The sequence below is a fragment of the Halyomorpha halys genome, unplaced genomic scaffold (genome assembly GCF_000696795.3).
Source record: "Halyomorpha halys isolate HHAL.00 unplaced genomic scaffold, Hhal_1.1 Scaffold80.1, whole genome shotgun sequence".
Classification (NCBI taxonomy): domain Eukaryota; kingdom Metazoa; phylum Arthropoda; class Insecta; order Hemiptera; family Pentatomidae; genus Halyomorpha; species Halyomorpha halys.
This window is the reverse complement of record NW_027110435.1, coordinates 551,108-569,624: the sequence shown is the minus strand read 5'-3', so window position 1 is coordinate 569,624 and position 18,517 is coordinate 551,108. Positions and strand designations below refer to the sequence as shown.

The 18,517-nt window shown below is 33.9% G+C and overlaps 1 protein-coding gene across 1 annotated transcript; it reads right to left on the bottom strand.

Moving 5' to 3' along the window:
• Positions 1 to 1,780: 1,780 nt before the first annotated feature.
• LOC106692966 (ankyrin-3) lies at positions 1,781 to 13,897 on the bottom strand. Its single transcript, XM_014439262.2, has 3 exons — positions 13,673 to 13,897; positions 10,341 to 10,784; positions 1,781 to 4,385 (listed from the first exon to the last, which is right to left on the bottom strand). The coding sequence occupies exons 2-3, from the start codon at positions 10,773 to 10,775 to the stop codon at positions 2,001 to 2,003; spliced, it is 2,820 nt and encodes a 939-aa protein (XP_014294748.1). The 5' UTR covers positions 10,776 to 10,784; positions 13,673 to 13,897; the 3' UTR covers positions 1,781 to 2,000.
• Between the last annotated feature and the right edge of the window lie 4,620 nt (positions 13,898 to 18,517).

Genomic DNA, 18,517 nt, shown 5'->3' with positions numbered 1-18,517 from the left:
TTTGGGATTAAGTTAAAAACAAGATAGAGGGTAAAAAGTCTAAGCGCGGTGCGCGCCGGAACATTAACTTCCGGGATATTGTGGGGAAATTCCGGATCAGGACGACTATCTATCGCCGCAAGGGACCAATAGAGGCAAAGAGGTGCAACACTACCAGGGTCCATGCAGGACCCAAAAAAACGTAGAACTGTTCATGTAGAACAATTGAAGCTTTCTATGCTGAAAGCACAAAAACATACTAGAGTCTTTATCCCCACATAAGCCTAAATTCTCTTTATGCAAGAAAACAATTATGTTTTCTTTGTATGTGAACGTGTATTATATAATGTATGTGGACTTTTATATGCCATGTAAGAGCACTGTATATAGGATAAGTACCAGACTCCTCTATCCTGTTGGTACCTCTCATCCACCTCTAGCTCATTCTTGTGTTTACCTCCATTCGGTGGGTGTCCTATTTTGTTCATTATTTTCTTTTCTTCTTAGCCTTTATTTTATTTTTATTTCCCGTATTATAGTGTGTACTATTTTTTTACATTTCTTTTTTATTTGTTATTACTCCGGTTATCATTAATTGTATAATACCTTTTCGTAATTCTCGTTTATTTATACTTTAAAAAAAAGAAGATTAAAATCTATACAGCTACAACCCACGAATGGTCAGGGGTTCAATACTTCTTAAAGAAGTACTATTACTAAACCACCGGTTGTGAAGTTTCCTTCAACCTTCATGAATCTTCCTTTCATATGACAAATGTTTATATGAAGTGAACTGTTTAAATTAGGTAATTATAAGTTACAGCATAGTAAACTATATCATCTTTAAAAATAATAGAATTTTTTTGAAGAAGTTTGTCGGGGGGGGGGGGGTGCGGTCAGCAAAGAACAACATAAATAAACAAAACCATATTTATTTATTTTATGCCGACGTTTCGACCTGAGTTTCAGGTCTTCATCAGGGGTTGTGGCGTAGAGGGAAGATTGGTAACAAATCGAATCATTCCTCATCATGATCCTTCTTCTCTTCAGTCCTCCAACAGTAACGATCTTCAAAGTAGAATCCTGGGATCCATACTCAACACAGTCTATACAGCTGACATCCCCAACCAATCCTAATACTATCCTCACCACTAATGCCCTTGACACATGTGTGCACATACTTAATAACTCTTTAATTGCAACTCTCCAATCCCATTTAACAACCCTTGAAGAATGGTGTTGAAATTGGAGGATTAAAATAAATCAAAATAACAAGAAGTGTATAAATCTGATTAGAAAAAGTTGATTTATTTTTAAAATATAGTAAAATGTTTTTGCTAATTTATAAAAATTACAGAGTCAAATATAATAATTTCCTAGATAGAAGGTAAACAGGGAAATATTTAATTAAATCTAATAAGTACTTTGTTACTTAATAACGCACTACAAGTGAAGTAGTGAAATGGAAAACTATTGAGTAGACCCATCAAGAAGAAATCACATTAACAAATAAGAACTTCGATTGGAATATCAACAATCAAATATCTTATGACATTTATAAAAATGTTATATTTTTTTTTAACCTAATGTTTAATTGATATTTTATTGTATCATTTAAATTTTAAGTTGTGTTTTAAATATATATATACCCATGGTGTATATTATACATATATCTACTTATAATATACTCCATGGAAATCACTTATAACATCCTTAAAAAGATGGCGAATTGCTGACCTTTTTAGCCAACAGACTTAGTATCCGATGCTTCTTGAAACATCTTAGTGGTGAGTTAATAGGAAAAATAAATATGAACATAACAATAACAATATATATTGAATGGTATATTAATATACATAATTATATATTATTAATAACACAATAAAATATTCGATCTACATACTAAGGAATTTTTTTGTAAATAAGCTTTTATTATTTTCAAAAACAGATTAAAATCAATAAAAGTTTATACTAAAATTCAGCCTCTACCCTGGCCGACTCAACAAACCAACCAGTTGACATCACTCGATTCCACCTCTGGACTTGAGGTAGTCTGCAACAGCTCTGCAGTTGTAATTGATAGCCCAGCCTAAGGGAGTCCGCCCACTGTCAGTCCGAGTATTAACTGCTGCACCACGGTCGACGAGCATCTGCACCACAGCCAAGGAGCCATTAATAGATGCTTCCATTAATGGTGTCCTACTATTATATGCTTTGGCTGTTGGGTTTGCCCCATAATCCAATAGTAATGTCACTATTGCAATGTGTCCTCTCTCTGCTGCATAGTGCAAGGCAGTCCACTGGTACTGATCTGCCATATCCACCTCAGCACCAGCATCAAGAAGAACATTTACCACTGTCATGAGTCCTTCCCTTGCTGCATGGTGTAAAGCAGTCTTCTGATTTTGATCTTTAATATCCACCACCGCTCCGACACCAAGCAGAGCTCTCACAACAGCTATGTGTCCTCCCATTGCTGCAAGATGTAAGGGACTCTTTTGGTATAGATCTTTAACATCAACCACTGCCCTGGCATTAAGTAGTGCTGTCACCACTGTGATGTGTCCTTCCCATGCTGCATGATGTAAGGCAGTCTTCTTGTATTTGTCTTGTATATTCACTAATGCTCCAGCATCAAGCAGAGCTGTTACTACAGCAGTGCACCCTTCCCGTGCAGCACAATGTAAGGCAGTGCACTGGTCTTTACCAATCATATCTACCGCTGCCCCGGCATTCAGCAACTGGGTCACCACTGCAGTGTTTCCTCTCTCAGCTGCATAATGTAAGGCAGTACAATTACTCTGATCTTTCAGATCAAGGTCCACCCGGGCATTAATTAGGGCTTTGACTATCTCAATGTTTTCTCCTGATGCTGCATGATGTAAGGCAGTCCTCTGGTATTGATCTTTTATATTAACTAATGCTCCAACATCAAGAAGAGCCATCACCACCACGGTGTGTCCTGCCGATGCTGCATGATGCAAGGCAGTCCACTGACTATGATCTTGCAAATCCACGTCTACCCTGGCATCAAGCAGCGCTATTACCACTGAAGTGTACCCACTCTGTGCTGCATGATGTAAGGCAGTTTTCTGATATTTATCTTTCATATCAACCACTGCCCCAGCATCAATTAGGATTCTCACCACTGCAGTATGCCCTCCCCGAGCTGCATGATGTAAGGCAGTACTCTGTTCCTGACCTACCATATTTACTGCTGCCCCAGCATCAAGCAGTGCTGTAACTATAGGAGTATATCCTTCCCGGGCAGCATGATGTAAGGCAGTGCATTGGTCTTGACTTATCATATCTACTGCTGCTCCAGCATCAAGTAGTGTTGTCATAACCTCAATGTGTCCACTACGGGCAACATGATGTATTATCCCTTCACCATTGGAGTCCCGCAGAGCCAGGTTAGCCCTTTGTACTAGCAGCGGTAGAATAGCTTTGTTATTTAGAGCTGCTATGAAGACCGGAGTGTGGCCTTTATTATCCTGGTTATTCACATTGGCGCCAGCGACCAACAGAGTGGTCACTGACCCACCACAGCCTCCATCTGCAGCATAGTGAAGTGCTGTCCGACCATCTCTGTCTTTGATCTCTGGATCAGCTCCATTCAGTAACAGTAAACTTACAACATCTACCTTAGAATATCTCACAGCAATCATCAAAGAAGTGGTGCCTGTATTATCTTGTGAATCCACTGCAACACCCATTCTGAGAAGCATTCTTACAATCAAAGGTGTGTGACATGCAATACAAGCGACATGCAATGGTGTTAGACCATTTTGATTTTGTATGTTAGCTGGCATTTTTCTATCTTTTAATAATTTCAGAATTTTGACATTTCCTGATCGAGCAACTGTATGAACAATGGATTCTTCATCTGTCAATCTGAGATCTAGTAGGACACTTGAATCCGCACCTTTCTCCAGTAATAACTCAATACCTTGATCATTACCTGCTCTAACAGCTTGGACTAATGGTGTTTCACCGAACCGGTTCTTTTTGTTTATGTACATACCTCCTTCTAACAGTGCTTCTAGAGCTTTATTGTGACCTCTAGTGGCAGCAATATGGAGGTAAGTGTTATCTCCAAACAGACACTTACTAAAATTAGCACCAGCCATTATTAGAGCCTTAACCGAACATGCATTATTGTATCTTACAGCTTCCTCCAGGGGAGTGGCATTACTAGAGTTCACAACTTCCAGGTCTGCATTGAGGATACCAAGAGCTGTAATACAGGTACTGCTGCCAACCCTAGCAGCCAAATGCAGAAGGCTATCCCCAGACTGAGTCAGCCCACGTACATCTGCTCCTTCACTCTCTAGTTCAAAAATATCTCTGGGTTTGTTGTTGGTGACTGCTTTTTCAAGTTGGATTGCCAAATCGCAGCGGCATTCCTGAAACAAAAATATTGAATTACTTGTAAAATTTATGCTTTATATTCACTATATCAATAGTTCATATATTAGCATGAATGAATTAACTAGCGAGATTTGGGATGGAGGATGGCTTAAAGTGGTTGGGATGGCTATCCTAACAGCCAATCTAAACTTTAAACTCAAAATCAAATGTAAAACCTTGTTCCATTTTTTCTTTTCATCAGTTTTCAATCTGTCAGAATCACAACTGCTTCTGGATACTTGTATTATCAGTATTATTGACTATTCAATAAAATAATAACAGAACACTTAGACCATAGAGAACTGGTTTGTAACAAAGATTAAAATGAGGAAACTGAGGTTTTAAATGATTAAAATGAGAAAACAGGTTAGATAAGGTAACCTCAAGCCTATAAGGCAGCACACTGAAGCCATTGGTCTAGGTCTTCTAGACCCTCTCCCACCATCCTCAGTTCATCTACCATTCCCAATCTCACTGACTATAGCCAACAACAGCTGAAATTGAAGATAATAAATAAAATATTGTTAATGATACAATAATTAATTAATTATGAATCATTTTTTTTTCACAAAATTTTCTTTGAAAAGAAAGTTTGTTATCTCTTTAGAGTGTAAGATACTCATAAATCTGTGGAGGTGACGTCATTAGCACCTGGGACAAAACTGCCTTATTTGTTATCTGTAAGTCAGCTTCTTCCCATTTTTAGCTTAATCTGTATACTTAAACAGAAGCACACTGAGCTGAGAAGGAGACCACCAACACCTGATACTATCATTTTCCATAGTCAGTACAAGATAGAATTTTGTACATCCTCATTCTAGTTCACTAAAGCCTCCTTAGATACTTTTTACTTGATTAAGGAACTATTTATTTGCTTGTGGAAGTTTTGATTTCTATACAAAAAAGATGTCTTCCATTTAGTCATCAAAAAGCTTATTTTTCCAGGATTCGGTACAAGTACTTACTATAGGAAATTTAGAAACCAAAAAAACCAACTTCACTTTATTCACTAAACAATGCATATAAGTTGTTGTAAAACAACAAAGTAATGGAGGTTTTCTCAGATAATGAATAGTTCCAGTAGTAGCCAGTAGAGTCTAGTTCTGAACCACAAAGATGCCTACTACTGGAAAAAGATGCTTAACTTAAAATCAACTTATGGAACAAAGGGTGCGTAGAAAAATGACTTGAAGAAATTCACCGACTTCTCCAAATTTTTTTTTCTAATTTTCCCAGACCAAGGAAAATTTAGTCGAACCAACATTATTATTAATATTTTTTACCTTATCAGGTATACATTAAATTCTAATGATTATAAATTATACTACTACTATCATTTTCACCTTAATATCTGTGATTTATAAGTAGTTATAAAATGTTTTATCAATAATTCATATAGTAATATTAGACATAAATAAGACACATGAATGATTGAATAGGGGCCTTCACCATTAAAAAAAAAATGTTCAAACATAAAATTTTTGGACTTTTTTTTTCAACTTATTTATTTATAACCCAAAAATTGTGATTTCAAGAGAAAACTATCATATTTTAATTTTACACAAAACATGAATAGATTGGTATATAATAAAGTTTAAATTCATACAGAGCAGAGGCAGAAAACAATAATATAAAATATTGCTAAAATTATATAAAATATTTTTTCTGCTCCCAGAGCGAACTCACGATAGGATGTAAAATAATTGGTGATTCCTAGCAGAAACTTTCATATTCAGAAATATAAAAACATTAAATTCTACTACAAATTTAATACCAAAATTGTGATCAAAATGATGGTCGTAACGCCACAACATTCACCAATCTTTGACTTTCAAAAACCTTGGAAACGGCTATTCTATATTAAAATTATTGTGATGAAAGTTTACATCATCATATTTTTCGTTCATTAAGAACCTTATATTTTGATTTTGCTCAAATGTAAAAGAGAAAATCGTTAGAGAATTCGATTTCTTGAATACAGAATCACTAGCTGTGGGACTGCTGCTGCCTCGAACCTCTGAAAAGTCTCAACTGTACAAAATTAGGGACTAAGGATTATGACAGGAGCAATTAAGTGCATACCAATTGGCAAAATGGAAACCCTAACAAAGCTTCCCTCAATGGTGGACCGGAGGGATGTGAAAAGCCTGCATCTAAATGCAAATGCCAAGGCTGTCCTGAACCATCTCTTTCAAAAAAGGGTAGCAGAAAGAAATATTATCTGAATAAAGTGGCAAAACATTCTCATACCTTCTCAAAGTTGGCTTCTGAAGTCCATGAAAAAAAAGTGCCCATAGAATGATCAAACATAATAGAAGGTAGTCAGTCCTCCTTGGCTTGAATCTTTAACACCACGAATTGTTTTAGCCATCCCTGTATCAAAAGCAAGAATACTCCTACCTTATGGTACTGAGGACCTTATGAGATGTTGTTTCCTGCAGCACATAAACAGCAAATACCCAAAAGACGAGTGGACTCGGTTATATACTGATAGGTTGGCCACAAAAGAAACAATAAACGAAGGGGCTGGTATCTATTTACAGTTTCCTGCAGGGAATATTATTGAAAAGGTTGTTCCAACTGGCTTTACTTCTTTGAATTATTAGGCTCAGCAAGAAGCTATCTGTGAAGCGTTGAAACTGCTTAGGACATTAAATAAATAGGCAAGAAAATTCAAAAAATGTGTTCTTTACTGATGTAGCATCAGCATTGCAGACCCTCATGTTGAAGTGGGGAAAAGGCCTAAGAAAAATAGCCAATGAGCTTGAAAGCCTCACGATCATACATGGGAGAGTCATCCTGCAATGGATCCCTAGAAATAAGAGGGCAGACCAGCTGGCCAAGGAGGGGGTGGTCTTGAGTCCATAGTTAGACTGTGACCTCAACCTCGATGAAATAAAAATGCATAATAAAACCGCCATTAGGCCATGATGGATTGGGAGCTATGGATCTACCAACTAACACAATGAGAACAAGTCCTCATTTTTCGCTTACGGACAAGGCACAACCGTCTCAGATGCCACCTTTCCAAAAGTTCCAAGTTGGCTCCAGTCCTCTCAGCGAGTGTAGAGAAGGTGAGTAAAATGCCAAGCACATTCTCCACACGTGCAAGCTTTTTTACGAGCAAAGGAGACTGATGTGGCTCTCTTCAACTGAGATGCTCTATGGAAGCCTAGAAAAAGACTTAGGACTATAACCATGGTTCCATGGAATTCCTCATTTTAAACCCTGATATGGCCATCTAAGGGAAGAACGCAGAATAAGAAATCGATTTAAATAAACGACCTGTGAAAATTAGTCATCATAATTGAGAATCATTAATCATAAGAGTTCGTCATTAAGACCGAGATATTTAAATTATGATTGAAAGAAAAATTGAATTCTTATATGTATTTGGCACTTTTTTTAGGGTTGTTATAATGATTATGAAATGTTTTATTATTTATTGATGTAATAAATACATAAGTTAATAGGTCAACCCTTACATAATAATTCACAAAATTTTTGAATTTTATCTGTGCAGTTTCTCACTGCAACAGTTTTATTTTTTTTTTTTTTTTTTAGGTTTTTTCTTGGATTCACTGACAATTTCAAAAAGTTTCATACTTTTCCCAGTATTCCAGGTCTATAAACCCTGAGAACACTAAAATATTTATAGTTCTGATTTTTTCTGGAAACTCTAATTTTTTAGAGTGATTTCTTAGTGAACATTATGATTTTCTGAATGATAAAAATGTGATTTTTCTGGGAGTAATGGGATTGTAGCATCTATATTGCAGTTGATTTTCTTCAATTAAATAAAGGATGTTTACAAATTAAATGAAACGAGGAAGCTTAATTTATAAAAAAAAAAAAAAACGCTTCCATCAAAACATCTCTTATTTTAAAATTCTAAAATAAAGGATTCAGTATAGACCGAGTTTAATGTTAAGTTAAGTTCTATAAAGTGATGATACTGTTATTACTATGCTCCTGAGAGCAAGAGGAGGTCTGATTATTTTATTTTATATTCCCAGTGTGTGTCGGTGGTGACGGTGGTAGCAGCGTGGTAACTAGTCTGTCTGCCAACCCATTGATTGTGAGTTCGAGCCTGGCCATATAATATAATAAAAATGCATAATAAAAATTATGGAATTCTCACTCACAATCTCCCCCGGGCATTTGTGAGGCTCATTAGCAAATGGGCGGCACTCACAAATATAGGCGTGGGAGTGACAGACCCACTCTATGAAAACCATGTCAGGAAACGCGCGATGTATTTCTTGAGTACATCACGCGAGGCCTTGGACCTCCACAGTCTGTTGTGCCAATGAAAAAAAAGAAAAAAATATTCCCAGTATCTGTTAAATATTCCATCTTCTATTTTATATTTATATCCCAATACAATATTTTACTATAAGACTAAAAGAGGAATATGATACTACATTGTCAAATTGTGATAGACTGAAGTTTTGGAAATCAATAAAACAAGTTTTTGTAAATTAGCATTGTTTGCAAGTTTGTATCTATTGGATTAGGTATATCTATAAAGGGAAGTGACAGCTGTGCACGTCAGGGCATGGATCCCAGAGCGCACGGTTCAAAACATTGTGGGTTTGATTCCTACCCAGGGGCATTAGATATTTATTTCTTGGCAGTCCAGACAAATGAATCTTTCTGACACTTCCACCTTGACTACTACACAGCAGTAACTTCAAGGTAGCCACCAGGGGTTCGCAAAAAGGACCACAAAGCCCACTTGCCAGACTATAAAAGGATTGAAATCAAGATGATAATTCCGGATAATGAGGACTGATCAACCTACTAGACTATAAAAAATAAACCCTTCAGTATTCAAAAAATATTCAACTAATGGTGACAATGCAGAAAAAATATTGCTGTTGATTTCCTGTAATGGACTAAATGATGTTTACAAACTAAATGAAACAAGGAAGCTTAATATAGAAAAAACACTCGCAAAAAACCTCTTATTTTTGAAAATACTATATAGTTTAGACCGAGTTTAAATAAGTTTAATGTTACGTACATAAAATAACATAAAGTTGTACATTTATGTTATGTAATGTTGTAGTAGTAAACCAAAATTTCATTCCAGTGGCAATCATCATTATCACCACTGCAGCACATAATTTAGAAATAATAAGTTTCAAAATATAAAAAAATACTTTTTCATTATGAAACTAATCCTATTTCATTTAGAATGAAAATACAGAGGAAACACTATAAAATTTTCTCTTTTTCAGTAGAGGAGGAGCGACTCTCCTCTATAGATCCGCCAATGAACACAAATCCCACAATGATGGAAAAGATATGATCCATTTCTTGTTCTTATTGTAATTAAACATAAAGACCTTTTAATCCGTCAAAAGGATCTTAAATAGAGTGGATGGATGTTGCAATGAAATAAAAATGGAATGGAACAAAATCTAAACATATTCATATTCTAATCAGAATAAAATAGCCCACAGCCTCTGTCCTTTTTAAAATCATTCTGAGCAGAACAAAATTTCCTACAGTGTCATTTCATTTCAAACCGTTCTTAGAGTCAAAACGGTTCTCAAACCCTTCCACCAGTAATGAGCCACTTCTAATTAAACTTCTTGTCTAGCAATATTGATAGCTTAATAACCAACCTTAGAATACTAAAAACAAAATTAACAAAAACTCAATATGTGAGTGCCCAATTGAGTAGTCAATTAAATTTTCATATAAAGGATTAAGTAATAATTCATTAATCTTAAAGGTCTTAAAATATTGAAAAAAATATTGCATGAATAATTTATAAAAATTACAAAATTCCTCATTGCTCTAAAGACTGTGGATCCTGAAAAATGACTCGCGAAGCAAAATTGTTAAAGCAAACAATAAAACCAAAAAGATGTTGGCTTTGTAAGAGATAGTCCCTAATATAACTATTTCACAAACAAATGTTGAATAATTGAAATAGATACCTCGGATAATTTTCTTAGCTGGACACCAGAGATCCTATACTTGTTGGCTAGAGAGGCCATTATTTTCATCACATGAGTCGGTAACTTCAGGATGCCATCACCTACTAACTTGACAAAGAGGGCCATGGCATTTTCTAGGTCACTTTGAGGGAAAACAAAGTCTTCCAAAAGCCATACTTTGTAATGTTTTGAGCGTAGCTTCTCAACTCGATGACAGATGTCAGCCAGCAATATAGAAGACATAACATCTCCTTCCACCAATGAGTGGAGCAGTGCCAGTAGAAGACATTGTGGTGTGTTTAGCTCCATGTCACCGATAGTCAAAGGTCTATAAATGTTGGCTTCTGCTCCATATGCTGCACCAGACAACATTTTGTTGAAGGTGATACCATGGCATAGGGTAGTGACCCTCTTCATTGGCTGGATAGGAGTCATCTCTTTAAACTGGCAACAACAAACAAATAGCTTGTAACAAGAACATACAAATAAGAATGAATGTAATATACACATATATTGAAACTGTAAGGTAAACTGTAAAAAATGGAAACGTTTATTCTATAATAATGGCTTAAATGTGTTGACAATATAGCACAAAACATTAATAAAAAAAATATGCTACTGATTGGAAATCTAGTATTTGTATCCTTAAATATTCTTGTATTACTAAGCAGAGTTAGGAAAAATTGCCATTACTTGAGTAACTACTGTAATTGTGGGACTATAACTATAAGAAATATGTTCAAATAAACTGAATTCACATAAGAGTTAAATTAAATGTAGTTGTAGTTGAAATTGTAATCACTTAGTGACATGCAGAAATTGTAATTGCAATTACTTTGCATCAAGAAGTAATTTGAATTGAAAATCTTAAGTATAAATACAGTGATTTATTTCAGTGTAATTGTTCTTCAAAACAACTAATTTTTGATGTTTTGGACTACTACTTAAGTGCTATTTTAGTTTAATTGTAGTGCAACTGAAACAAGTGATTAAATTACTCATGTAATGATTACTGCTCAACTCTGCTATTATGCAATACATTTAGCTCAAGGAGAGTATTTTGATTTCATTCAGATTGGACTGCATTAAAATTTAATCATAACTTGATGGCAGAAAAAATAATATCATAAAATGGAGGGAGATTATGCCAGGTGAGGTGAGAATAGGCCAATACAAAAGTTAGTAAATTGGTACCCTCTGATTGCTAGTTATTAACCCTTTAACAATGAATTATTGCTGGTTGAGCATTCATAGAAGTGGTCCCAATGGAACACAGAAAGCCTGCGGACAACTGCTTTTGTAATTTTTTCATCTTTAGCTGTAGGAAATTGTTGGTAGCTATTATTTATTAATGGTGTGTTTCCTTCGGTAAGTCATACCTCCCATAAAACTTCATCGAAACCAATGAACAAAATCATTCAAAATGATAGCTCAATGATAAAGTGATATACCAATGATAGTAACTATCATTTTGAATTAATGTTTAAAATAGGAAGATAAAGTTTTTTCACAGAATATATCATTATTAGGCTTTGGTTTATTGAACTGAAATTAAAGCATTTTTTCCATTTCATAGAAAATTAATTTTTTGTTTGATTTTTAAAATTTATTTTTTATACAGTATGGAGGAAAACGATGCTATTACATTAAGATAAAATATTGTTTCATCTTTGATTATTTCTGCAGAATAAAGCAATTCCTAGTCATATTTATGTGTGAGCTGATAATTACTATTCCCTTCTCACTTCAAATACAATATCAATTAAAACCATGTTCTATACAATTTAAATACCATGTTCAAACTTTACTACAATAATGTTTTTTATTAATATATAAAATACTCAGTACTTATCTACTGAAACATTATTTAAAAACTGGAAGAGACCAAATGATTTAAGTGCGTTTATAAATTTAAAATTATCTTAGAATCTGAAGCAACTGAGGCATGAAAATAGAAAAGGCTGCAAGTGTCAGAAATACGAAAATGAGATTTTGACAGGATAACAATGAAGAAACCAGCACCAATTGACTGGTAACTACTGGAAGTTCCTATCTTGAACGGTTTAATTCCTAAAGCAGTAATTTTTTATCATACTTTTAGAACAAAAATCGTGGCCAGCTACCTGTTTTTCTCAAAACTAGTTTCTTGGCACGTACAGCCTTTTCCATTTCCATGCCTCAATTATCGTTGAGTATAACCATATTTTCCTATAAAAGCACTCTAGATGTAATTATTTTAAGAACTGACGGTGATTAGTGATCTTTCAAGCCCCCAAGTTTGTTTCCTACATAATTTACTGTATGCTTCCCATCAACAAAATTTTTGAACATTTCAAAATACCTTTTTTGGTAGCTGTTTATGTAAGTATATGAAAGTTGAAAATATCCCTTGATTACTGTTAATAATAATTATCTTTAAACTAATTTACTTTCAGATGGTTAAAATAAAACAAACTAAAAAAAACTTCTTATTTAATATTATAGTTTGATTTATATGGACTGTCATCCTCAAAATATTATTGTAGAATTATAATATGGTTGACTATTTCTAACATAACTAATTTGCTGATATTTTTGGGTTATGTATGGAGAGAGGTTCAAATAGATGCAACTTAACTAAGTTTTCATAAAGGACTATCTAGATTTTCATCTTCCTTTATTTATCAATATTAAAGAAAACATATCACTACTTTGCCGGAATTGTGGCACATGTGAGAAAAAAAAAAAGGCTATTTAATATTGTATTTGACATATTCCATAGTCCGAGGATACTTTTTTGACAACATATTTCTTTAGTGACATTCTGTAGAGGGATCATAGTAGAGAAAGAAACTCTTGTCTTAGGTAATATCTTTGGAAAAGGTCCATTTCAAAATAAAACCAAAACTTTTCTTTGTGTCAGATGTGTCATTATTGAAGTAAATCAGTGAAATGGTTTTCTTAGGCTTTATAAGTTTGTCAAAATATTTAACACATCGTATAAACAGCATATGTGAATTTGGAAATCTGTTTTCAATAAAACAGAACTTTCAAATCACAATAGGATTATTTTATGATTTCATCTTGTGGAAATAGTTGTTGTAAAAAGAATAACATGTAAATGGGTAATTAATTAATTGAAGTCAAAAAGAATACTATAAAATGATAACCTACATAATTATCATAACTAGAAATGAATTTTTAAAAAACACTGTTAGGTTGTGTAAGGGTTATCATATTGTTTTCTGATTAATAGATTACCATTAAAAATTTAGAGATGTATTCAAACCAAAAAATGTATTTAGAAAAAAATGGATCAACACAAGCATTCTTAAAAATTTGTATATACTTACCAATTCTAAATTCAAAAGACTTAAATCTCAATATGGCTCCGGTGTGTGTCGGTGCTTTTATGTTTTCAACTTAAATTATGAGTATTTTTTCCATAAAATGTTATGTTTCCTAGTTATTGAGGAATTCGGGTTGTTATTAACGTATATGTAAAATACGAACTATAACAAAGATGAAGGTATGCTAAACCGTACACTTCCGAGCAACTTGTTGCCAGTAAGAGGTACGACAACTACCAACCCCCACCCTTCCCCTGCTCCCCTCCAGTTCTTTCTGTTTATCACGTCAATGCGATGCTTTGTTATATACGTAATTGCCACTGAAAATAAATTCACAATTACACGTTCCTCATATACGATAACTATGGGAAATGTAATTACATAACAGATAGCAGTATTTCTCAGAAATAAAAAAAAAAAAGACAATGCCAACCCTGTGCGTCTTCATGGGCAAGAACAGTGTTCGGCAAACCTGAAGACATCAGTGCTGCTCTTTGATAATATTTTAGTTATTATATATATTTTAGTTTTAGTTTGACTGAGTTATTGGTGCGTTTTCTGTTAATTTATTTGTGACCGCAAGTGTTAGTTATATGTAGGTTTTCTCTTGTGGTGGAGGGAAAAGTATAAGGTTTTTAAAAATATTTTCCTTAATCTCTAGCAATAACTTCACACTTTTTTCTTCAGTTAAATTTCCACTAAAGCTTCCATTAAAAAGTTATGAGATCCCTGCGCAAACTTGAGAAAAATATATATTTTTCTAAAACATGAACAGTGATAATAGTGGGCCTTACATGGTTGTTATATCAAAGTTACATTTTATTAATTTTTTTAACAATTGATTATAGGGAGTATAGTCTCGTACAAAAGACACCCCTAACTATGTGCAACTTTAAAAGAAAATAACATAAAATGAATAGATAAAAGTAATGCTTCTTAATAAAAGAGAAAAGTAAAATTAATAACAAAAAATAACGACATTCGTAGACCTAACAAAACAAAAAATTGCCTTCTAATGGTAAAATAAAAGTTAATTTGAAGAAAAGACAAAGAGAGAAAAAAATATAATAATAATAAATAAAATTGAAGTAGTGAGAATAATAGAATTAATAAATATAGAATTTAAAACAGAATGTCCTGCAGTTCATTGCTTCTCTTGACTGTCAATAAATGGGAGTGGAACACTTCATGAACAGTTTTTTGATATAATACTATATCGACTCCATTTGTAATTCGCGATGCAATTGGCCATTTCTTATGAACCAAGGAGGATCCACTGCGATTCTTATGACTTTATTTTGAAAATATTGTAATTTTTTTCTTTTCGTAAAGGATGCCGCTCCCCAGACTTCACAGCCCTACACCAGCAGTGGCCTGAGTTAATTGTTTTAAATATAAGAACAGTTGTTTCTGGTTTTAATTTGGAATTTCTATATAGGATAAGATATAGCAGGGGTTGCCAACTTTTCAGTATATAAGATTTACTTTTTAAAAAGGTGTCGCGATCGACTTATCGATAGTCAAAGGGGTGAGAAGTGTTGTGATATAAATACTATGTTTATACACTTTGTTAGAGTACAATGTTCAAAACTATTTTTTATTTATTTTTTTAATCACTTATTACGTTTTCGGTCATGAAGAAAATATATTTCTCGATCCAACCTTTGATAGCAGTATTCCATACATGCGTTACCTAAAAAATTCAATTTTCCGACACTTGTTTAAGAAAGATTTTTACTTACATAAAATGCAATTTATTTTTTTTATCAACTTCAATGTGTTCGTAAATATGAAAAAGTTGTTATAAAAATGCACAATAAGGGTGATTATTTGATTTTAATATTCCACTTTCAGATTTTTTTTTTTGGGGGGGGGGCAGGAAAATTTATGATGAAACAATAATATGTCTTACTTTTTTTCTAATCTATCAGTAGCTCGCTGAGTACACTTCTGAAATATAGATATACAGCTTATCTAAGTACTTACGTACCTACGTAAAATCCACAGCAATAATTATTTAAAGGGTTAAAAAACTCACGTTCAGGATAATTAAATGAACATGGAAAATTAAGAACAACATTTATCAATTCAAAGTAATTACTGATAAAGACAGATTTAGAATTTACTTTGTTGCCTTAATATTAATGGGAAGAGTTTGCATGTCTCTAACCAAAGAATCATTTTAGGTCATATCATTATCATCATAATTAGGTTTATGTCATGAAAAAGTTAATAATAATGAGTTCACGCGTTGCGCCCGGTGACAAGTGTAACACTTAAGTAAAAATATATTGTGCAGTTTGGGCGTAGATCACAGTGTCAGGCTGTTCAAATTCTAGGAATTTATGACCTTCGCAAATTTCCAGAATGCATTAAACTATTGCTAGAAAGCTATGTCTTCTACAATTGCTTCGTAGTTCATGGTACACGAAATCCCACCCCAGACATTGCGAGATCGAACAAAATTGGCCTCACGATCGACCGGTCGACTTGTTAGCCACCTCTGGGATATAGAATATGCTTGCTAACCTTGCGTAGGTTTGAGTTAGTTTAATGTTCATATGGCGATTCCAGGTAAGGCGGCGATCTAGGTGAATTCCCAGGCATCTTACTGTTTCACTGGCAGGATTTCATTTCACATTTTTACCTTTAAGGATTAGTTCCGGTTGGTCTGGTGGGCGTCGAAGAGTAAAAACTTTTGAATTATATTTTTCAATGTTCAGAATAATCATGCATTTCGTGAAGTATTGGTGTAGATCATTAAGGTGGCTTTGCAAAGTCTAGCGATTATTATGTCATCATGCTGAGATAATACTGCTGTATCATCACTGAACATAGCTATGGAGGCATGTATGGACTCGATGATGTCATAAATGTAGAAGTTAAACAGAATGGGAAAAAATATTGAACCTTGTGGAGTACCGGCATGGATTTGTCTGAGGGTAGAATTTTTGTTATTTATGTTCTACCGTTGTGGAATCAGCTCAGAATATTGTGTAGATATAATAATGGTCTTCTATCAGGGGCTGAAGATGTTCGTAAAAGATCTAAGATCATCTTGCTTCGTTTCGTGATTTAAAATAAGAAACGTAGGAGGTCTCCGGGTGAGCAAAATGTTCAATTGAGGGGAAAAAAGATGTCACGTTAGGAGTGTACTGGTGAGAGAAATGCTCAGTCTTAACTTTTCGAGGAGGCAAAGCAAAACTGTATTGAGTATAGGCGGGGAGGTAAAAGAGGGTGTAACATAACTATGACCCTACTCTCGTTAGCAAAAATGACGCTAAGAGGCCTAGGGTTTTGGCCACACCCCTTGAAGGCAACTTTACGTTGAAGTTTATAGAGATTTCGCACATCAATGTAATTATCTGTAAAACCGTTTATTTAATCGCAAATTTGAGAAGAACAGAAGTTGTAATAAATGTTATTTAAAAAGTAAGGAATAAATGTAAAATTTAATAAACTTTACCCAAGTTTTCAATTATTTTTTTCTAGTAATAGTTCATAAAAAAATAATTTCTTTTAAAGAAAACATTAAATTATAAAGCTTGATACAAATAAATAATTGTTTCTGCTATAATATAGAAAGTTGTTTATTAAATAGAAAGTAAAAACATTAAAGATTGTTTTTTAGAACATTTAATGTTTACTACAAAAACTGACAGAGAATTAATAATAATTAAAAAAACAAATATTTTTTTTTAATCCCCTGCCCAGCCATTTCTAGAATATGGGGTTCTGCAGTAACTCTCAACAGTCAAATATGGCGTACCGGATGCCACGCCTACAAAAGGAATAGACCACGCCTTCTGACGTCACTCGGCCTGGAAGCGTACCCTCTTCATTATACTCCTCTCTCTTAGGTTTGGAATGATGTTTAAATTAAATAATTCAGAGGGTTGTTTCTAAAAAGACCTAATATCGTAAAACGGTTTTACTCAAAAAAATTTACACTTGCAAAATTTAATTTCATAACTATTTACAATTTGAGCTATACAAAATCATATTTTATAAAATTTATAGCTTATACATTATCCAAAAAATAATTATAAGGTAAATTTCTTGATTTTAAAACTCGATGACTTCTTGAGTTTGAAACAATGGGTCTCTCGCGTAAAGTTGGCAACTTGTAGTAAAAGCTGGTGTTCGAGTGAAATGTTGTACAAGCAGTGGTAATGTTATGCGTGTTCTAGATATAGTGCCTGCGATAATGCAGTACTGCAGGGCGCCAGTTATAGATAGGTGGAGTTGTATGCTTAAATAAAAAATTATCAATAGATACAAAAAGTATGACATAAATTAAGGTAGTATATATCGACTGAACCACTTGAGCGATTTAAGAGTAATCGCTTGAAAATTTCGTATTTAATTATAATAACATGACATGGCAAAGCTTACAAGCAGAAGGTGATAATTGCTGAGGTTATACAAAAACAGTGTTGCCAGCAGTCCAAAGTACTTCAATTTACTACTCCGTTCAAATCACTTCTTACCAACTTATAACTTTATCCTTCGCAAAACCGACTTTCCTTTGATATGGAAATTATCCATGATTATGCTTTCCCTTGAACCAGGTAAACCAGATTCTAATACAGTTAAAATATATTCTTTGTACTCAAAAGCAAGTAATATAGAACTGGTATCCAAGTTTATATCGCCCAATATTAAGAGACCAGCAGAATTTTTATCAGCTATTAGGACCTGACTAGAGGAGTATATTCTCAAACATCCCTACCCCCTACTCCTTGTAACACTCCCATTAGCACCTCTTAAACCTCTAGTACAAGAGCCGGAAAGAAAAAAAGGCAGTTATCTCAACCCCATTTTTTATTACTTTAATGAAAACTATGT